A 23098-nucleotide genomic window follows, 5' to 3' on the forward strand; every position below is an offset into this window, starting at 1 on the left:
CCGTGACTCTGATACCAAGATCACTCTTGTAAATGCTGTGCTTTGTTTGCTTGCCTGTTTGTTTTACAATAAAGCCATTTATTTGTAGTCAGTGTTTGAGACTCTGTACATCCTTCACAAAGTTAATTTTACATTATCTGATATCTCTAAAACCTAAGCTTTGAGCTGGTAGGCTTATTTCACCAGAACATAATGGCTGGTATAAATTACTTCCCAGAAATGTGGTACAGTTTCATTTCCTTTCTTGCTTTCTTTTTTTGGTGTTTTAAAGTTGTAGAGAACTACATTTGTATTTTTTAAATAAAAAAGTAGGAAAGACGCTCTTTACAAATAATTTTGATCAAGTATGTGCTCAAAGAAAGCAGGATCCAAAGGCTTTTCCTCCAACATTCTGCATTGTACTGTATTGTTATTCAATAGGCATAAGCTTCTGTCATTTGCTAAAAGAAGGAGAGGGGAACAGGATACGTTGGGGATTTTGTAATGAGTTAACAGAACCACTCTCCCTGGTAAACCACAGGGAGGGGCAGCTGTGCCGTCACTGTATGGCCTCCCATGGCCTGGAGCTTTGTAGCCAGGAGCAGCTGTAGCCCTGGTGAAATCTGCTCTCTGCTTTGAATCACCTGGCCTGCTTCAGACACAGCTGTATCGCAACACTTTTGCCTGAGGAATAATCTTCTTTTTCCTATGATTTGCCGCATTGGGTCCAGAAAACAGCTCCTTTAGAACAGCTAAAGCTACGTGTAGCTTTGCCACTTTATCATTTGGACCTGCGCCCTGAGCTTCCATTCTTCTACCTCCATCACGAAGTGCTTGTCATGGCTTCCACCAGTTTCTGGGATGAGTTCACACTTGAGTCCTCATCTTTTTGCATTGAGCTCCATTGCAGGATTTTTACCACTTATTGTGGAGACAGGGCCCTGAGTTCTTAGCTCTGAGGTACTGGAGGTTTCAGGTGTCACATTTCTAGAAGAATTACTGGAGTTTGAAGACACTTTCAATTTTGCTTCATTATCTGATTTTCATCAGAACTCATCTATTCAGTATCTGCTTTGAAGCCTGTTGGGTACCCTACTGCCTGTAATACCTTCACTGCTGTGTGAAGTTTTGAAGTTTCTTGGGTGGTCCTGAGGCTTTGTATGTTGTGCCATCCACATCTGCAGGCACTGTTAAGACTGGAACACAGACAGGGCTAGACTGAGACAAGAGCTTATGCTGAAGCCCAGGCCTGACTTCACTGAGCCTCATTAGTGCATTCAAAAGGTCTGTTGCTTTACGATCCAGGATTTACCTTAAGCTTCATCTTATCTTCTTATCAGGACTTTTATCAAACCCTAATTCATCTTTAAATGGCCTTTTTAGAGCTGAAGGGCCAACACCTTCCTTATCAGTAACTGACCAGGAATACTTCTGAAAGGGCTTATTAGATGAAAGAGGGCCCATCACCAACACTTAGTAAATCTGGCCCAAAGCTGACAGTGCATGCTGTGGGCTGTGGGCGATGTCTGCTTTGTCCGCTTTTTGCCCGACAGTCATATAGCTCAAAACATCTGTCAGGTCGTGCTCACGAGGACCATGCCGACCAGGACCCACTGGAAGCAGTATTCCAGACCCCAAACATTCCTTTCCTCATCTCAAGCCCTCAAACGTCTATGACAAGAACCTGTAGACTTTTCACATATAAACTCTAATGGCCATCTCCTAATGGTGCCCATGAGGGAACTCTGGGCATCAGTCATGTAGAAAGAACAGCTCTACATGATTTCACCCCTTTGCCCTTGCCTGGAACTATTTGGAGGGCTGGAGACACACCAATACATTGAGGCATTGCTGCTGTCCAGGAAGTCTGGAGGATTTTTTTTTTAACTTTAAAGTAACTTATATTACAACTTATAATTGTTCTACTTTACTATTAGTTATTATTGCTTAATCTTTTACTGTCTAATACATAAACTTTATAATAGGTAGGTCATAAAATGAAACAAAACCCCTCGTATATAGAGTTTAGATTATCTTTGATTTCAGGCTCCCACTAGGGGTCTCAGAACACATCACCCTCATAAAAGGGGCAACTACTGCTGCCCATCTTTTGCTGTATAAACAAGGAAGGGAGGGTCATGAGTGATCTGAGCTCAGCTGGAGAATGGCTTTGAGTCTGACCAGGTTCCTGCCATTACCAGCTTCTCAGTGCTCTCTGCTTCTCCCCAGGAAATCTCTGAGACTTCTAGCTTCTCTGCTTAATGGCCATTTCCAAATGCATTTGGATCCCAGCTAGCTTCCTAGGGAAAGCAAGGGGCTCATTTTTGCTGACACTTCGGTGGAGGTGGTGCAGCCTCAATAAGCACAGGGTCTCTGAGTAGACCTAACACCCCAGGGAATAGTCTTTAGACTTTTTTTTTTTTTGGTCTTTTTCGTTTTTTTATCGATACCAGGGATCGAACTCACGACTGTCTGCTTGCAAGGCAGGCACTTATGCCACTGAACTAAATCCCCAGCCCAATAGTCTTTAATCTCAGAGCTGCAGATCTCTAATTTTTGAGCTGTTGGGAATCTTCCAAAGACCCACTTGGGAGAGTAAGGTGAATGAGTTTGTTTTCTCTGTTATTCATCTTAATGACAGTTATTCCTCAGGAGACACAAGTGGTACCATGAGGAAATTTCATCAACCAATGTATACACACCATTTGGTGTGTTAGTGACATGGGGAACAGAGAATGCTGAGTACCTGACACATTTATTTGTGCCCTTGACGCTGTGAGTTAGGTACCAGAGGTACCATTCTTGGTATCATTTCCTGTTGAAAGATAAGAACATTGAGGCCAGAGAGGTCAAGCAAGTTGTTCAAGGTTCCAAAACCAGGAAAAGGGAACCAGAACCCAAGCTCAGGGACCGGGGCTCTGCAGTCCATATCTAAGCCCTGGGGGCCACTGTCACTGTGGTGCACATCTAACTGTTTAACTGGTCCATGTTTTCTGATACTAGGAATCAGAAAATCAGTCCTTTAGCTGGATCTTGCCCTGGGACAATCGCTATCCAGAGGAACACTTTTGCTTACGTTTGTTTCACGCATCTGGGGTCTGCATGGGTAAAGGTGCTGGTCTTGAAGGATCTCTCATTGCAGTGTTTTCTCCATCCCCTAACTAGAGGGCAAGTATCACCTTCAAAGTTGCAAGAGTTCTCTCGTATTCCTAATTACAGTAGATACCTCTTCTATATGGCGTTCCACTTGGTATTTCTCTCATGTGAATTTCTAAACCTGAATAGGAAAATTATCTTTGACTGTATTTAACAAGGTCTCTGTGCCTGTGCACATTAAAACCAATTCCAAGTCCGTATTAGTTTTTTCTCTTTTTCTCTTTCTTTCTTTATTTTTCTTTTTTTGTTATCAACAAGCTTTTTGCAGCCAGGCCAGTCCTCAATACACCACACAATGTCCGACCACTTTGGTCCTTGGACTAGCTTTCTAGCCTAATGTTCCTTCATGTCTGTCTCTCTCTCTGTTTTTGTGCCTTGTTTCATTCAGTCACTCCAAGACATGGTTAAGAGCACACTCAGCAGTGGACATTGTATTTGAACAGCTCCGCATTCTTCCGGAGATGGATAGATTGTGAATGTTTCACCATAGCATGGTGATTGTCATTATTAAACAATCTACTGGTTTTCTATAGCATTTTAAGCTTCTTTTTTCTGATCCTTCCCTCTCTTTATTGTCATCTTCACAAGACACTGTTGTGTGTGATGGTACCACTTCATAAGCCTGGGTCCCTTGACAGTCACTCAGCATCAAATACTGAAAGATGCTCGAAGGCTTTTCTCTGAAATACACTCATACACTTAATCAAGAACTGGATACACTCATACACTTAGTCAAGAACCAGAAACTATTTGTATGGCCATCAAAGTAGGACGGATAGCATTGCATTCATATAATGCAACAATATGAAAACAACAAATTCCTCCCCTGGGGTATGCTCTGCCTGGTCCCCACTTGGGCAGTGAGCTTGCTGGGCTCTTTTGGGGGACCCACAAAGATGTTATTGGATTGGAAAAGTCTAATAAGAAGGCACAGTTCAAATGGATGTTACTATCCTCCTTAAGCACCCCTCTTCTCTGTGATTTTAGGATTTGAAGAAAACATTAAAAACAAATGAAACTTTCCTCACCTAGCAAGCAGTTGGAAGAGCAGAGGAAACAACAGCTAGACACCCACTGCACACTGAAGGGAGTGTTCAGTTTCCCCTCAGGGCTTTGGTCATCCCTGCCACGAGTCCCTGTGCTCTAACCCGTTTCCATCCAGGCCAGCTGAGGCTGAACTGTCCACGGTTTGCACTGGTGTTAGTGCATCCAGGTTATATTCCAAAATACTACTTAATATATGCTGGATGCGGCCCAGGTTTTCCGGGAGGCCCCCACAGAAAGGTCTTTTCACTGGATCTTTATTAGGGATCTAAGAAATAAGAAGCCCCTTCCTGAAACATGGGCTTGGATGGAACTTTGCCAAATTATGTGGGCTATGTTTAAATGACAATGCCAAAAAATCAATATATGATACTGCATCAACAAAAAATTAAAATCTGTGGTGAAAACTTTTCTTTCATTTATCACGAGTGATAGCTCGGAGCGCTAATGTCAAGAGCCTCAAAGCAAAGCCTCCGCAGCCACCAATTTAGCATCACCCATCTCCAAGTGTCTACTAGAGATGCATTAGAGGTCTCATTGCTTAAGCAACCAGATTTATATGACTGTATCATTTTTATTAAAATCAGCTGAAGGGCTGGAGATTTAGCTCAGCAGTATAAGCACCTGCCTGGAAAGCACCAGGTCATGAGTTTGATCCCCAGTGCCACCAAAACAAAAAAAAATCAGCTGAAATAATAGGATCATAATACAGTAAGAAAGTCATTCTTTAACAGTTTGTATTTTTGACATCAGCATGGCTGTTTAAATCTGTTCAATGTCACAAGTGCTGTCTCACCAAGCTACACTCCAGTCCTCTAAAATTTTTTTCAGACACAGGGTCTTGCACAGTTGTCCTGGCTGGACTTTAACTGTAAATTCTCCTACCTCAACCGCTCAAGTAGCTGAAATTAGAGGCGCGTGCCACCACACTCCACTAATTATGGAGATTTTGATTACAATATTTGGTTTCAAATATATGCCTTCCTTTAATATTGTTTGAAAACAGTGAACAAAAATTAATTATAATTCATGTGTAAATGTCTTGGAGTGCTGGGTGTCATGGCACACACCCATCTGTAATCTCAGTTCTTGGGAGGCTGAGGGGGGAGGATTGCTGGGAGTTTGAGGCCAGCCTGGGCTACAGTGAATTCAAGGCCAGCCTGATCTATATAGTGAGATTCCACCTCCAAAAGGAAAAACAAACAAACAAACAAAAAAACCACCTTGGGGTATTGTTACTAATAATAATTAGCATATTAATGTTTGATATGCTTTTTAAGAAGTTATACACTTGTGACTTGGGAGGTGTAAGTGTATAAAGTGTATAAAGAGGAGCTCCTGCCACCCTCCTAAGGAGACCTAACCTACCTCTGCCCTGCCCTGTGATCCCACGGTATGTATTAACCTTCATTTGAGAATTACTCCTCTAAGCCTCCTTGGGCTCAGACATTTTCTCATTTATGGCCTGAGCCAACATGACCCTGCATACAGTATGTCTTTTCTTTGGGAAATGATTTGTAAGAACTGTGACTTTCTGGTAAGTCTGTTGAAAGCTCAATTTGTTTCATGATCACATCTGGTGCTGTGGGTACCAGAGTATCAAGCCTTTCCTTTAGTCTTCAGCTTTTATATTATGATTATTTTGTAGTGTAAATGATTAAGGACTGCTACTGCAATAAATTGCTTAATTATAGATTAGTGAGTAACATTTGAGTAGTATTTTGGAATATAACTGAAATTTTATTCTCCAGATTCTTTTTGAATTATCAGGCATCTATGGTGGTATGTGGCTATAATCCCAGAACTTGGGAGGCTGAGGCAGGGGAATCACTGAGTTTAAGGCCAGTCCAGGCCACATAGAGAGTTCAAGGCCAGCTTAGACTCCTGTACATAGCTGTATTTTTACTGATCTAGAAAACTAAACTTACTTCAGTGCCTTGTATTTTAAAGATGAAGAGACTATGTTGATTGAATCAAAGAAAAGAGTAAACAGGCAGAAAAGTTAAACATTTTAAAGAATAATGTAGCCACAGGCAGTTTTAGAAAGATACGTGCTATAAATTCATAAAGAAGGAAGTACCTTGTAAAGGAATTATATAAGGTTGAGCTCTGAAGAAAGTAGACTCCTCCATAAGATTATAAAGTCAGTAAACCAGAATTGAATGAGATGATGCATAGTGAAAATTTCTTCTGCCACCTGATACTAGAATTTAAATCTGAATATTTTATCTAAGGACTTCACTACACAGAGTGTCCAAAACATACAGTATTTTCTGCAGGATTTGAAACAGATCCATGCTTACACTCTGCTTCAGAATCTTGGGCTGCCCGATACAGTTTTGCTTAATTTTCTGCGCATTCCGCGGCTCTGAGGAAGCGGCTTGCGGCTAGAAGGACCTGAAGGCCAGGCAGAGGCTTCCCTGCAATCCAGCTTTGCTTGTTATCTTTCTTTTCCTCTCAAAGCTGCAGCTATGCTCATTATGGTCTAATTTACTCCAAAGGGAGGATGGGGGAGTAAATCAAAGAGCGTTCAGAGTTCTTGTCCTAGGTTTGCAGTCCTGGTGATTAGAGTGATCTCTTCCATTCAGTTCCTCTTTCCTGCCATCGGGTCAACTCCATTAGCCTGACTCTCCCAACACTGCTCTTTTTCTTAAATCATATGTATTGTTTGCAGCCTTCCAAGTTGAAGAAAAGTTGGTCCACTTCCTTCCCTGAGCTATAGAAAGCTGCCAGGTCCTGTCCTGTGAGTTCACTCTGTGGACTGCGGTGCCCACATGCCAATGGGGAGCTGCCAAAGCCTCTGCTCTGTCAGAAAGGTAGCAGCTCGGTTCTCAAAGCTGCCCACTCTCCTGCGGTCCTGCATGGTGGAAATGAGCTGATGGTCACTGGCATAAATAGAAGCAATTGTCAGGACCATGCTCATTGTCCAACACCAGCTCCCTCAGCACCCTGACCCCGATCGCAGGCTGTCTCCTCTGCTGGCCCTGCTCCTCCCTCAGGAAACTCTCAGGGGACGCTGGGCACCTTCACCTCCTGCCCCTCCAGCCTTCTGCAACCAACCACTTTTCTTCATGGTGTAGATGCTTTTAAAATGGGAAAAACAGGGCCATGGATTTAGCTCAGTGGTACAATCTGCAGTATCTAAATAAATAAACAAACTAGGGAGCGGTTTTTTGCTCCAGAATATAAGACTGTCCTCCAGAGCCCGAAGAATTGGTTCTGGGACACTCTTTTGAACCATTTCCCAGCCATGGTAGTGGCGGGAGTTGGAAAACACTTTCACTCCACCCTTTTAAGTCAGTGTTTGGTGGCCTGTGCATTCAACTGACAAAGATTATTGAGAGAAAGGAGATTTTTATTCAAGCAGGTATGGAAATTCACAGATTCCAGGAGGCAGTTAGAATTTGGGACTTACCTATGATTCTAATAAGGGAAGCGTGGGAGAGAAGGGCAATTCTGGGAAAATGAATGACTTAGGAGGTACACCTGGGACTTCAGGAAAAGGGGTGAGAGAGATGACAGCTTGGTGACAGTCTGTTTAGAATGTGTCCCCTGAAATTCAAGGAAACTTTATCCATAGGCCATAGGGATGGTATTGGAAGGCAAGGGCACTGGGAGGTCAGCAGAGGAGGTTGTGATGTTGGAATAGGAGAGCTTGTACTAACAGGCTTCCTCTGTCTCCTGCGTGATGGTTTCTTCCACACAGCACACGGAAGAAGCCCCTCACATGCTCTTGGACCACGCCATGCACCTGGACCTTCCAGCCTCCTGAACTGTAGGAAGTGAATGTCCCCTCTAAAAGTTACCCAGTCTACCATGTGACTGCAGCAAAAGAGACCAAGACAGGTGCAGGGCTGACCTGTCCCCAATGGTGAAAATCCGTCTCCCCAGCGATGCAGTTGCCTGGTACAGCATCTGTTTCATTTGGTTTACTCTGGAGACTCTGCTTTCAGATAGACCGCAGGCTGCAAGATGATGATTCTCAAATGCCTTCAGCTCAAAATAGTTCTTCTCCCACAGTGGTGGCCGCTGAAGCCTGCTCCCAACACCCTTCTGCAGTTGTCATCGGCATTTATCTAATCTAATTATCAAATCTAATCCTGCTGGGCACTTACTGCACTGTCTTCTGTTGTCATCAACACATTCAGTCACATTTCCCATTTAGACAAAAGTGCAGCTCACTGCCAGTGTTTAACTGATTTTCAGTGATTGAGAAGAACTAGCTCAACAAAACACCACTGCTGAGAGTAGAATGCTATAGTTTTTGAACTTTAGACAAAATTCACATTTTATTTATTTAAAAAATTTATTTTAAAGAGGATAAAACCAAGGAAAATAAAGCAATAAAACCAATCAAAACAAACCAGTGTAAGTGACACAGGACTTTAAAACAATATAAAAGCAACAATAGTTACCATAATGCCTCTTGTTTTTCTCAAAATAGCTACAGATACCCTCAGACACAGTGAAAATCAAACAGAACAGAACAGAATAGAGCCAACAAAAACAAAACAATGAATGCAGTAAAGGACTTCAAAACAACCTATGGTAAATCCAAAATGGCTACCACAGTATATCTTGCTGTCTTTGAAATAGCTGCCCATGCCATGGGATATAACAAGATCAAGCAAAACAAGAAAATAAAACCCAACCCAACAAAACAATGAAAATGATACAGAACTTCAAAACAAGACAATAGGGAATTAACAATGGCTATCACCCTCAGAAGGAGATTCCCCCTAGATGCCACATTGCATACCACCATCTTCTGAATAGATGATCAGACCACCAGCCCTAGACCTGCAAGGTAAGTGAAATACCAAACACTACAAGCATCAAATAACATTTCACCTCCATAGCTATCTTTACAGCCTGTGTTGCTCCAAATCAGCGGCTGACTTTGGGCTTTTCTTGATTGCCAGACTGAGCACAGGAAGGACCTGGGGTCTGGCTGTCCCCGCAATGGTGGTGGCCTGCCCATGGCCCACATTTTGTTTAGATTGAAATAAACTATATGAAATTTTCTTCACCATAAATAACAGCAATATTTTCTGTATCATTTCCTGATAAACCACAAAACATTCATTTTGTAGGCTTTCCAGGTTTTGTTTATAAATCAAGATGAGGCAGTAGCATCATGGAAAAAAACACAAGAAAACAGACAAGTCAGTTGCCTGTGTGATGGCCTGTGATTCCATCTTGACCACGAAGCAGAAGTGTTCAACATTTACCTGCTAAGGAGCTTAGGAAGATCTAGGTTCTACAAAGGAATGTAAACAGCATATCCAGATGTGGAGTACAGTGGCAAACTTTTCCATCCAAATGTTAACTGAAATCACTTCCTTTAAGTTCATTTAATAAACACAAAATCTACAATGAAACCTGGTGAGCTCATAAACTTCTCTCTAGTAATTCCCTTAACTGGCCATCACAGATTTTTAAAACACAAAACTCCTACAAATCACAAGTCAATGACAGGCTTCTCTGTAACATTTTATAAGATGCAAAGAATGCTATGCGTAGAACAATGACCTTTGCTTCCGTGCAGCTGCAAGCCCCCCCAAGTATTCTTCGGATAAAGGGAAGTGGAGTCATCATACGCTTCTTTATCCCCCCTACTCCTTTTCTCAGTTCTCCTGCAGGGTACCTATAGTATTTTAAAAGTACAAATCAGATCAGATCCGTCTGCTGCTTAAATCACTCTGTATCATTACACAAATGATAAACCCAAACTCCCTTCCCTCTTTTTCTAAGTTCTACAGAATGTGCTCTCTTCCTGCCATCCTGCGTGCATTTAATCTAGCTTCCATCGATCCACACAGAAATGGAACTCAAATCTAATCCTGCTGGGCTTTGTAAACGGTGGACATCAACAATGTCTCTTTGATAAAGATGCATATGAAGAAACAAGGGACAAACCTAGGAAGATTCACTGCTCCTGGAAAGTTTGGGGATTATTTGAAGTTTCCTCCTTCAGGGTATTAAATGCTATTTTAATGACATAGCAAGTAATGCAGCTTCCTTGTTCAATGGTCACTTGATTTTCATGACCACTTGGCACTTGCTGGGGTTTAGTAACACTCCAGGAGCTGCCAGATGGTAAATAGTTCTTTGCCAAGAAAGACATGGTCCTGTGATACAGCCCTAGAGGTTTTGCTCCTGACCCTGAGGCCACCAGAGAATCCACAGAGCTCCCGTATTCACCACGGGTAAGTCTTGCACCAGTGAACTTGGCAGGGATTTGTGAGCCAAGAGTCAAACAAGCTTCAGCACAGCAGTCTTGACCTAGCTCTGTGGTGGTGAACCCATGGCAAGTGTGTTCTTTTAGGACAAAAGATGCTGACGTGTAAGATTTTTTTTCTAAACCAAACATCAGTATTGAGGTTTAATTGCAGTGCTGGCACTTTGTGATAAGTGGGTTTTGGTTGCCGTTTGGGTCATTATCTCCAAAAGGTTTGCCACCACTGACTTCAATCCTTCTATGGCTGCAGACCTCCTCAACACTGGAAGTGTCCCAGGTTAATCAGTAAGTATATCGAAGTCACCTTCCACCACTTGCCACCTACTGGGTGCATTATGTGTGATGTCCTGAGCACAGTGGGCCACGGTAATGCTCTGTAGGATGTCAGGTCAAGGAAGATCCTGTGAAACAGGACTGCAAGGTTAACACAGCTCTGGAGCAGCACTGTGCCCTTTCCAAGACGGGACTGTTCTCCGTCTTCCTTAAAATGGTAGGGATTGGAAACAAATCCCACACTCTGGGCCACAGTCACATGTCATGTGCCACAACTGTGTAAGCTGCCACAGTGGCAGAGCAGCTAAGCCTTTGTTCTCCATTCTGTCATGTGACTTTTATACTTCCCTCGGATCTCAAGCATTACATGTGGAGATTTTCCTACTGAACACTGACTGAATTTCCCTAGCATACATCCTCAGAGCACCAAGGAGCTCTCATCAGAACGTGTCCTGTTTGTAACTTGCTATTTGTGTGATGCCTCCCCATCTAACCTGCAGGTTTATAAGGCAGCCTAGGTCAGCCTGCAGTGTCTGATTTGCTCACTATTACATCTATGTATCTGCCATGGTGCTTGGACATTTCAGGGGTTTAATAGTGGACAGATACATGCTGTAGTCAGGAGTTAGATTTTATAGTCATACAGACCTAAATTTGAGTTCTGCCATAGTAAGCTGAACAGTGATGCCAAAAGATGATGCCTGACAGTCTGAATCACTAGAACCTGTAAATATTACCTAACATGGAAAAAGGGTCTTCGCAGATGAAATTGAGGATTTTGAGATGATAACATTGTGCTGTGTCCTGACAAAAGAGAGGCTGTGAGGCTGGTATTTAGCTTAGTGGCATAACCACCTGCCTGGTAAGGTGCAAGGTTATGAGCTCAATCCCTGGTACAAAAAAAGAAAGGAGAGAGATTGAGAGAGAGAGAGAGAGAGAGAGAGAGAGAGAGAGGCTGTGACATAAATGATAAATGGAAAGGCAGCATGACCATGAAGTGAATGCTGCAGTGATGTGACCACAAGTCATGAGGCTGGTGAACTCCAGAAGCCAGAAGAAGCCACGGACAGATTCTCCCCCATGTCCCCCAGAGGGACTGGGGCTAGCTCACACCTTAATTATGAAATTAATTTCAGACTTTCATCTCCAGAGTTGTGAGACAATATATTTCTTTTTCAAAATTTTCTTTATTTTTGAGGGGATTCAGCTCAGTGGCCTAAGCCCCTGCCTGGCAAGCATGAGGTCATCAGTTGGATCCCTGGTATCAAAAAACAAAACAAAAAAACCAAACCAAACCAAAACAAAACAAAATTTTTTATTTTTGAGAATAAAACCAAACAAAATAAAGGAGAATAAAGCCAATCAAAACAGTGAAAGTGATACAGGACTTCAAAACAAGATAACAGGAAATCAACAATGGCTACCATAATGCCTCTTGTTACTTTCAAAATAGCTGCTCATACCATGAGACCTAATAAAATCAAATAAAACAGAACAGAATAAAACCAATCAAAATAGAACAGTGAAAGCAATACAGGACTTTAAAACAAGATAACAAGAAATCAATAATGGCTACCATATGTCTTGCTATCTTTGAAAGAGCTGCCCATGCCATGAGGTATAGTGTAAAAATGTCATTATCTTTCTTATCCATTTTGCAGTTGATGAGCAAGTGACCCCTGTTTTTTTCAGGTTCCCTTTGCATGCAGCATTTTCTCTCCTTTGACTTTGAAAAATGTTCTTGTATACTAAATATTGATGGATCTTGTGTCTTGATCCACTCTGCCTGTTTCTTTTTATTGGTAAATTGAGGCCACCTATATTAATGGTTATGGCCAACATACACTGGTTCGCCTCTGCCATGCTTTTTTCCTGCTGTTGGCTACTTTTCCCTTCTATTCAACTGTCTGCCCTGCTCAGTGATCCCACTCTGTGCGGTTCCTGATTGGAGGGGAAAACAAGAATCTTAGAATTTGTGTTGAGACATTTTATGTTAGCATCTTTTATTTTCATGGCTCTATGATGTTGAGTATTCTATCTTCTCATTTTGCAGGTGAGAAACAGTCACAGAGAAATGAACAATTTGCTCCAACTACATGGTCAAAATGAAAAATACTGAGGATATTTTGGAAATATATTTAGATGTTCCTAATATCTTGCATATCTTCAGACATCCTAGCCATTTAAAATAATGGTTGCTGTGTCTCAGAGGAAAGAGCAGATACGAGAACAAAGAAGTGACTGTCAAGTGGGATTTTCATATCTTTAGCACAGGATTAATCTGAAAACTGCACTCTGTCAAGTGAGAAAGGCCTTACAAATTCAGCACACATCAAGAAGCAGGACTGGGGTGTGTGTGTGTGTGTGTGTGTGTGTGTGTGTGTGTGTGTGTGTGTGTGTAGTTTCCCTGACTGAAAAGACACAGAGGGTATGAAGAAAATCCTTGCTGCAGGGAAGGAGTGGGAACCTGTAGATTGAGGGAAGAAGGGAGAGATGTTCAGTAGAAGCAGGTATTGAGAATTCAACTACCTGCTTTCCCACCATGGCCCAGTCGGGATATGGAGTGTCCTCCAAGGGGCCATGTGTTGAAGCATAGGCACTTGCTTGGAGGTGATAGGGCCCAATGGAAGGAAGTGAGGATGCCAAGGGCCTGTTCATGAGGGGTCATGGGACCACAGCCCTGCTTCTGCTCCATTTCCTTTTATATCCTGGCCATAATCTGAACAACTTTGCTCCACGCCTTCCTTTCCCTGACATAATGTTCTGTCCAGCCACACGCTCAGTGATGGACTGAGATCTCTGCACTCATTAGCTCCAGCAACACTTTCCTCTTGGTCAGCTGATTTTTCTCAGGTATTTGACTGGAGTAATAGAAAGTCAGCACACATTCCAATTCCCAGAGGTGCTGCTGTTGTGCTTCGGTTTGTCCAGTCCCAACTTTTACCACACCTGCTGTGCTGTGCTCTGAAGGGTTAAGTTTGGTGGGGTTCTAGGGACTTCTCACTGCCCCGAGGACAATTCTGCACCATGGTCTATGTGGTCTTGCATGCCTGGCTCTTATGTTAGATTTTTTTTATTTAAATTAAATCCAACCACAGTGGGCTAGGCAAATAGTTTGTTTTCTTGTCCAGGAATGGTGCTGGGTGAGAAAAAGCTCAGGTTTCTGCTACACCCTGCTCTGCCACCAGCACTGTGTGACTGTCGTTATTAGTGTCAAGACAGTGCAGCTGCTCCTCATCTGTGAAAATTTCCTCATCAAGTGCTGGTAAGAGAAGGAGGCAATGAGGCAAAGGGTCAGGGTGTTTGTGAAATGAACCAGTTTCCTTCACCAGGAAACCCATCCTTTTCCCAGAAGATCCATGCGGTAGATAGACTCTGCTTTCATCTCCTAGACTAGGGCCATTTGGCCCTTTGGCTGCAGTTAACACAGTGTGGTTAAATTTTAAAGAAAACAGTTCCGACATGTAACACAGAATAAAGAAGTGTGGGGAAACAGCCAGCAGTGTCTGCATATCAGCCCATCTGACCAGGACCTTCCCACTCGGTACATCCCCAATTGTTTGATCTGAGACAGGGTCTCTCAGTAAGTTGCCCAGGCTGGGTTTGAAGCTGTGATCCTCCTGCTTCAGCCTGCCAGAGGTCTGGGATTCCAGGTATCTGCCACCACACCTGCACCCAGATTATTATTTACTCAATTGCCCAAGTGGGCCTCAGACTTGTGATCCTCTTGTCTCAGCCTCCGGCACAGCTAGAATGATAGGCATGAGCCACCATGCCTTGAATAACTGGAGATGATTATTCTTCTGATTTACTATTATTCCTTACTGTCTTCAGTACAATGGCCTGTTTCTGCATATGGACAAGCACTTCCTACCTCAGGAATGCACTCAGCTTACAGTGTGCTAGCCCACAATGCCCTTTTCCTACTCTCTCCAGTGCCTGCTAAGATTGCCTTTAGGTCTCCACTGGACTGTGACCTCCTCAGAAGAGCCTGACACCTTTCCCCTGCAACCCAAAGTGTTACTTATGCTTCAATAATTCTCTTCCACAGTAAGTTTTGTTTCCCTCACCTTACTTTTCTTATTTCTTATTTACTGATTTTCCTTTCCTACCTGGAAAATGTTTGGGAGCAGGTCCTAATCCATCTTCTCCATGGCTCTAGTCCTGGCAACCAGGCCAGTGCTTGGTAAAGAGTACAGTACTTAATAAATATGAGTGGTATAAATACATGAATAGAAAAACAGCTGGGATTCTTTTAACATGCATATTTCTGGCAGCCCTATTAATTCCATTAACCATGCACATGGCAGCCCTATTAATTCCATTAACCATGCACATGGCTCTCCCACTTAAAGACATCCATTTCTCAGTACCTTCTGCCTGGCTCCCCATTTTAGTAAGTGGCCCTTCAAGTTGACATGTTTCCTAAATAAAAACAGCAAGCCCTCACTTCTCCAAGGTTCTGAGTACACCTGAGTAAGCAACATGGGTGAGCTGGGGCTGTGTTTCAGTTCTGCCCAAGAGCTCAAGCACGCCTACTCACTGTACTCTAGCAGCCACAGAGGAAAGAACCATTTCTTCGAAGGCCCTGGGAGGACCTGCTGCCTGCCTGAGCAGACTTGCGTTCAATTCTGATGGTGCAATGTTAGTTCAGTTTTTTAGGTTTACTCCAGCCTCTCCGTGAAGAGGTGGTTAGAAGACAGGCCGAGGAACTTCTCTTCCTCCAGGAGAGTGTTGTGATTCAGTCCTTTGCTCCTTTTCTCCCTAGTCATTCATCTGTCAGCAGACTTTGGATGAGCTGAATGTCACTAAGAGCCTGGCTGTCACATTTCCTGCAGAAGCAGTGACTAACACTGTTAGCAACCTTTGCATAGAGAATGTCATGTACTGATATTTTACTTACTTTTCATGTATTTGAAACATTCTTGCCAGGGTGGCTTAGAACTTCTGAGCTAAAGTAACCTTTTTGTCTCTGCCTCCTGAGTAGGTGGGACCATATGTGCCTGCCACCATAACCGGCTTAGTATTTATTTTTAAAATGCATATTTTAATAAAAGTACTCCACTAGCTGTAAAAGCTATCAAAGATAAAGCTGGTACTAAATTAGCAAAGAAAGATTTTATTACAATAGCCAAAAAGAAGAGAGTGCATCAAGAATCCAAAGTTCCCTGAAATAAAAGGCTAGAGACTTTTTAAAGGCTGGGGTGTACCAAAGGAAGGCACAGAAGGCTTCAAAGCATGTGTGTGTGTGTGTGTGTGTGTGTGTGTGTGTGTGTGTGTGTAACTGGGCCATCCGGACCTCCTAATTGGCCCTGATATAAAGAAACAAACTTCCCGTCGTGTCATGACAGGAGGAGGTGGCACAAGTGAAGCAGGACTCTACCTCTCCACAAGAACTGGGCACTACAGTGCATTATTTCCCTTAATGTTCCTCTCTCAAAAATAGTTATGTGGCGGACTTACATCTCCATGTAAGAGATGTTCATCATTGCCAGCTTTCCAAGGCAACTCATCCAGGGAGTTAAAGGCCCTAACTACCTATGACCTGATATTGGCTAGAACATACAGTAAATTTTCATTAACTTTAAGCTTTTCCGGGCAGGCATTAAATAAGGTTTTAAACTGCTAGAAGTCTCGCGAGAATGTGATCAAACTTGGTGCAGAAGTTTGGATCACTACGTGCCATGTGTTCTGCAGTTTTTTTCAAGGTCAGCATGATGGTGTATGCCTGTAATTCCCATGGTCGAGAAGCAGACGCAGGAGATGGATTCGGAATTCAACGCCAGTCAGAGACACATAGTAGGACCCTGTTTCTAAAGCACCCCTGAACTTCTCAGAATGTTACATTTGATCTTTCTTTTACGATGGCCAGTTTTACTTGTCTCTATTTGAGTGTAGTGCCCAAACAATGATAAAATTTACAATTTGCCACATTTACAATTAATATTTTTTTAAAAGGCCAGATTACAAAGTTCTCTGGATAACCTAGAATTCCAAATTCTAGGACGGCTGACTTTTTATTTCTAAGTTTCTGGTCCAGGCCGTGTGCCCATCCCACAGTCTATTTTTTAAAGCCGGAATCAAACTCAGGGCCCTGAGCTTGTCAGGTAGGCACTGTGCCGCTGACCATGGGTTCCTTTGAATCCCCATGAGTTTCAAAGGTCGGCCAGACCTTTGAAATCTGCAGAAACACCGAGCTGGGTTAAAAAGGGGGCTGCGGGGGAGAGAAACGCCTCAAGATGCTGGGGTTGTTTAAGTGTCCACCGCTTTCCTTAACAACCGACTGCTAACACTGTCCCTTCCTGTCCTCAAACAGTGCAGCCAACTTCTCTCGAGCTCTTCTGCTTCTCCTAGCAGCCACTTCCAGTTCTGGTTCCTTTCTCCGATCCGGGTATTCCCGGGTACTCCCCGGCGCCGCCCGGTAAGCCCCTCCACCTCGGCCCCGTGCGCCTGAGCGGACTGAGAGCCCGCGTGGGTCCAGGGCCCTACGACGTCTACACGACACTTGTTTTGTGGCGTGCCGTAAAACGCCACCACGCACTGGGTACGTCATAGAGTCCCGGATGCAGGTTCCCGTAGTTGGGTTGGCAGTGTGGGCGTCACGTGTCGGTGTGGACTGGGTCGCCCCTGGGAAAGCCCTCGAGTGTTTCTTGCGGGGGCGCCGGGGTGTGTGTGTGTCTTGGTCGATGTAGCGACTCTGTCCCGGGAGTTGGGGCTGCCTGGTCCTAGTGCACGGCGGACGCGTGCCCCTGGCCCCGGCGGTGCTGCGCTTGGAGTCCGAGGCCCAGCTGAGAGCAGCCTGGCTCTGCCGGGCGCCGATGGCCGCACGCTCCCTGGGAAAGGCCTTCGTCGCGGTGTCTCTGTCAGTGACGCTGGCCTCGGTGGCAGTCGGGTCCTCCGGCTGCCGCAGCATCCCGGCGCGCAGGTATCGCCGACATACAGCCGGCTCCCGTTCCAAGTCCCGGGACTGGGGTGGGAACCGAGCTTCCTGTCTGGCCGACGCCGTAGACTTTGCTAGCTCATGGAATTTTTATATCCCTAAGTCTGTAAGGGTCAGGGACCTTTTCGGGGTGCGAGGGTAGTGACTGAGGTTTAAACACGGGGCCTTCACAGTGAGTTACGTCACCAACCTGTTTGTGTACTTAGCGATAGAGTCTGTTTAAACCGTTGAGTTTCCCTGGCTGGGCTCGAAGTTTGGATGAGATGACAGACGCGCACCACAACCCCCAGCTTCAGGACCTGTCCTGACTCCTGATTTTGAAATTTGCCGTCCTCTGTAAGTCACCAACAGTACAATCACCGACCGGTGTTTTATTACTTGTGCGGAGCGGTGCTTCCCGTTTTCTTTTCTAGTTCCTGTTAGAGGTAATGGATGCTTGCCGTATTTTTATTAATGTGAGCAATAGGCCGTGTTTTCTCCACATGAAGTGGGGGGGGGGCCTGGTAGACTATTCTTTCTTTGTAGCAGGTCGTCTAACCTGGAAAGTCGCAAATAAATTGAAACTTCACAGGCGTGGCAGAGCGGCTTTTCCTCGGGAGTACAGTTTCTTCCACTTCCTTAGCTGATTTCTACGGTTATTAAGCCAAAGTTGGCAAGTTCTGAAACACTACCCTTCACAGTAGGATTTTGGGTTTTATTCTGGGGGCAAACATTAACCTCTGGTTTCTGGGGGAGAGTAATCTCAGGATTGCCTCACTGCCCACTTCTGAACTTTTACATTTTTGGGTTTTACTGTGGGGCAAACATTACATTTTGGGTTTTTTTTTCTGGGGGCAAACATTAACCTCTGGTTTCTGGGCGACTGAGTAATCTCCACGGTTATTGCCTCACTGCTCACTTCTGAACTTTGGGCGCACTGACCGCAAGCACAGTACTTGGGCTTCCCCTGTGGAGATGGCATTTCTCCCTCCCTCTTTAGGGATTTCATTCACTCCATCTTTCTGAAATTGTTTAAAATCTAACATTCACTAATAGTGTCCTTCCTCTGCTGCAGTGAATTTTATTTCCTTGAATACATTTTTTTTTTAAGTCTTTGAGTGGAATTTGGGGAAGAAAGGATTTAATGTACTGCTTTTTTTTTTTTTTTTTTTTGGTCTTTTTCCTTTTTCTCGGTACCAGGGATCGAACTCACGACTACCTGCTTGTAAGGCAGGCGCTTATGCCGCTGAGCTAAATCCCCAGCCCCTTAATGTACTGCTTTTTGGAATAATGCTATCTTTGTTGCCACCAGAATACTGTGAAGTTGTGTGTGACAGTTCTTTATCCCTCCTGCCCCCTTTCTTTTATTAGATAAGTTTACAGTACCTAATACATTAATTGTGGGGAATTGGTATGTATACATATGGGGTCTTGGTCCGTGAAACAGGTATGTGCAGACTTGCAGTCTGCATACTGGCTCAGAACAAGCTAGGGGGTGTTGTGTACATACCTGTAATCCCCACACTCCGGAGGCTGAGGCAGTAGGATCCTTCATGGCAAGTTCAAGGCCAGCCTGGACTATAAATAGTGAGTTCAAGCCAGCCTGAGCTATACAGAGCCCCTGTCTCAAACTACAAAAGCCAGAACCAAAAACAACCCAAACTATGTATTGAGTACTTGTATCTAATATTGCTAAACATCTTAGGAGAGAGATGGATGTCATGCAGAATATCCCCACTCTGTAGTAATTGTGGAAAATGCTGAAAGTGAGTTTTGTAATTAACTCCTGTGATTTGTCAGAAGTTTCACTGTTTTCAAGAAAAAAAAATAGTATATAGTCATGTTCCAGATTTCCCACCAGGATCCAACAGTGACAAATTAGTGGAGAATATTTGTATTTTGTTCCTGTGAATACATGTCCAAATTTCTGAACTAAAAATGAAGTAGACTTAATATAGCCTGGAATAAATATAAGTAGGGTTGGAATTCTGAGCCAGTTGCCTGGTTTGGATTCTGATTCTGATTCTGATTCTGCTGTTACTTGTGTGACTTTGGTAAATGTATTTAATCTCTCTGGGTCTTAATGTTCTTATTTCTTAAAATAAGATACCTTTAAACTCAAGAATTGTGAGGGTCAAATGGGTTAACAGTATTATATCGCATAGAATAGTGTTGTGCATAGTAACTGTAAACACTTACATTCAGCTACTATTACAACTATTACAATTATTATAAACTTTCTGTGGTTTAGAGAATCATGTCTGTGTCATATTTAAGTTTTAGGGACTGGTTTTTGCTTTGTAAGATGAACTTTATCAGCTTATTAATTTACTGTTTTATTTATTATAAACTTATTTTATTTATTATAAACTTATTTATTATAAATTACTGTTTATTAGGCCTAGTACATTTCTTGTATATTCAGTAACAGTGAAAATGGCCTGGGCTGTGTACATGCGTATAAGTATTTTCATTCTGGTGCTTTTCAGCATACCACTTTAAATAGCAGATATAAATAGTATTAGCACTTTTGTATGTAGTATGTGAATTTTTGCCATTTTTCTTGCAAAGTTAAATTTGTTTGGTAAACAGTCAATGTTTTTTTCAAGTCAGTGGTAGTAGATTTGTGGAATTCCATGTGCTTCTTCCCAAGTCAAAGAACAGAGAACCTAAGTTACCTAAAAAATATTTTTATTACTTGATTGAAGTGGGTGGAAAAAGATCAGTGTTTCCTGTGGAAATATTTTGTTCCTGCTTCCATACTATGAGCTCATTTTGTAATAGAATTTGGTCAGAGGGGCCAGGGATATAGCTCAACAGCATAAGCACCTGCCTGGCAAGTGTGAGGTTGTGAGTTTGATCCCTGGTACAAAAAAAAAAAAAAAAACAAAATTGAAGAATTCGGGCAGAAACCAACGCTCTCTGTTCTAAATTTTACTTTTTAAAACACATACCAAGGTCTGTGCATGTGTTTCGTATTTATACATTTTTATTGAGTGTGGTGGTAGAATGAATAAGGTCTTATTTTCAGAATATTCACTCTGTGGATTTCCAGAGCTGAGGCTGCTAAAGCAAGCAAGTCATCATAACTGGAAAATAATGGATGGGGTTACTACTTTTCGTAAGTTGGTCAGCAGTCAGATATTGTGACTCTAGGTTTCAGCTTTTTCAAGATACTATCCCACCACCACCAGGCATGAATCTAAAAGCTCTATGATTCCACCTGTATTATACTTCTTGAAGGCAGAAGAGTGGAGAGAGTAAAAGATTAGAACTGGGGGAAGACTCAGATGGACTGGGGCAACAGAGGACTGTCATTTTTTGATATCTTCAATTTATAGAGCAGTTTAGGTGCACTGCAAAATTGAGCGGAGCACACAGAGATTTCCCATACCCCCCAGCTCTTACACATGGGGAGCCTCCATCCTTAGCAGTATTCCTCAGAGAATGGTGGGTTTGCTACAGTTTCATGGACCTGTATCTCTTTATCCCCAGATCCCACACAGTTTACTCTTGATGTACACTTTTTGGGTTTGGGCAAATGTGTAATAATATGTTTCTTTCATTATATACATTGAGATGGGGTCAGGAGTGTATATAGTAGGCAGTCATTGAAAGTCAGGTTAAGAAGTTTAATCTTTTTAGTTAAAATTTTCTATGTAAGTATACACACATAATTTGACCAAAATGCGTAAATTGGATCACTTCATACTCCCTTTGGTAATGTTTGGATAGTCTTATTTTTCTTCATTTTTGCTGTTTTTTTCTTATCCCTTTTTATAACTTCATTTTTCTTCCTCTTCCTTTTATGTTTCTTTCTAGTCTTTACATTTCCCTTATCTGTCTTTGTCTTTTCCTTCTCCCTCTCCCTGTTTTTCTCCTCACATTAGCCCTGTATTAAGAACTTGACGATGTAAGTTGTTCTCTGGTTTCTTTCATGGTTATGCAGTAAATAGCATGGACATCTGTGGCTGGCAGAATATTGCTTCTTTCTGAAAATGTCCACATTCTGATCCCTGGAGCCTCTGCCTTACAAGGTGGGGAAAGAGATTGCATATGTGATTAAAGATAGGGACTCAGTTGGGAAGTTCTGTTGGGTTGTCATGGAGTACCTGATCTAATCAGGGCCTTACTGTGTCAGACAAAGATTTGACTCCTGAGGAAGGGTCACAGATAAATGTTGCTGGGGACCACAGAGGGAGATACTGGCTAGAAGTTGGGAAGTGAGGGCTTGGATTATTGCCAGGGGCTTCTGGAAAGAAATCAGTTACATTGAAAGAAATCAGTTACATTGGCTTTCTTAATTACTTTTCTCAGTACGTGACACCCAAAACTTAATGGAAGAGAGATTTAATTAGGCTCAGTTTATAGAGGTTTTCAGTCTAGAGTAGGCTGGCTCCAAGGCAAGGCAGCCTGACCGAGGGGTGTGGCAGCAGGAAGCAGAATCAAGGAAGGAGCCTGGAAGGGCATGCCCTCCTAGGCTAGCCCCACAGTGACCCACCACTCCTGGCAAACACCAGCTCCTAGCAGCAAATAAACCTGGGCACGGTGGCACAAGCCTGTAAGCCCAGCATGTGGTGTCTGTGGCAGGAGGAGTGCTGCATGTTTGAGGCCATCCTGAGCTACAATAGTGAGTTCAAAGTCAGCCTCAAATACATAGGTAGCCCTCCTGCCTCTATAATACACTTACCTCCCAAAGGTCCTGCCTATGACTGCATGCTGCCTCGGGGCACATCCGGATATGAATGGTAACATTGGCTTTAGTCCATTTCTAATGTGGAACCCTAAGGTCATAAGCTTGTATTGTTTTAAGCCACTGAGTTTATGGTACTTTTTTATGGTAGCAATAAAAAAATACATATTCTTACATACAATGTTGCTGTATAAAAATAGGATCATATAATACACACTCCCTGTTGTTTTACTGTTTAGTGATAACCTTATGAAATACTGCCAAGGCACTCGGCATTATTTTTAATGGCAAATGTATTCACATCTTTGCCAGCACTCACCTCTTCTTTCCTTCCTTATGTTCCCCTCTCCATTGGTGTGAGGTGATACTTCATTGTGGTTTTGATGTACTTTTTTTTAATGATTAGTGATGTTGAGCCTCTTTGTAATGTGGTTACTGACCAGTTTTACATGTTCCTTGGAGAAATGTCTGTGCAAGTCCGTTGCCTATTTTGTAGTTAGATTTTCTTGTTGAGTTGTAGGGCTTCTTTATATATTCTAGATGTTAACCAATACTTTATCAGATACATGATTTGCAAATTCCTTCCATTTTGTGGATTCTTTTTTATTCTGTTGGTTCTGTCTGATACACAGAAGTTCTAATTTTGATTGTATTTCTGTTGTAACATTTAGGAAATTATTGCCAACCCTAACGTCATGAAGCTTTCCTGCGTATGTTCTTAAAAGAGCTTTAGTGTTTGGGGTCTTACATGTAGCTCTTTGATTCTTGTTTGCCCCTTCAGTGCTGGGGGCCT

The 23098-nt window shown here is 42.9% G+C and overlaps 1 protein-coding gene and 1 pseudogene across 5 annotated transcripts in view; one reads left to right on the forward strand and one right to left on the reverse strand.

Annotated features, from left to right (window-relative positions):
* Positions 1 to 440: 440 nt before the first annotated feature.
* LOC100716363 (spermatid perinuclear RNA-binding protein-like) lies at positions 441 to 7096 on the reverse strand (annotated as a pseudogene).
* A 10153-nt stretch (positions 7097 to 17249) lies between these two features.
* The window catches only part of Nudt9 (nudix hydrolase 9), a 33883-nt gene continuing 28034 nt past the window's right edge, over positions 17250 to 23098 (forward strand). Inside the window, exons 1-2 of one of the 5 annotated variants that reach the window (XM_005003446.4) lie at positions 17253 to 17618; positions 17840 to 17969. Coding sequence is in view for 2 of the 5 variants with exons in the window: in XM_013151952.3 (XP_013007406.1) it covers positions 17512 to 17618 (107 nt within the window). In the remaining 3 variants the exon portion in view is untranslated. The other 4 variants (XM_013151952.3, XM_003469386.5, XM_023564933.2 and 1 more) reach the window with 4 other exon arrangements.

Source organism: Cavia porcellus, unplaced genomic scaffold, assembly GCF_034190915.1.
Source record: "Cavia porcellus strain 051 isolate PalLab524CR breed Dunkin Hartley unplaced genomic scaffold, mCavPor4.1 scaffold_5, whole genome shotgun sequence".
Lineage (NCBI taxonomy): Eukaryota > Metazoa > Chordata > Mammalia > Rodentia > Caviidae > Cavia > Cavia porcellus.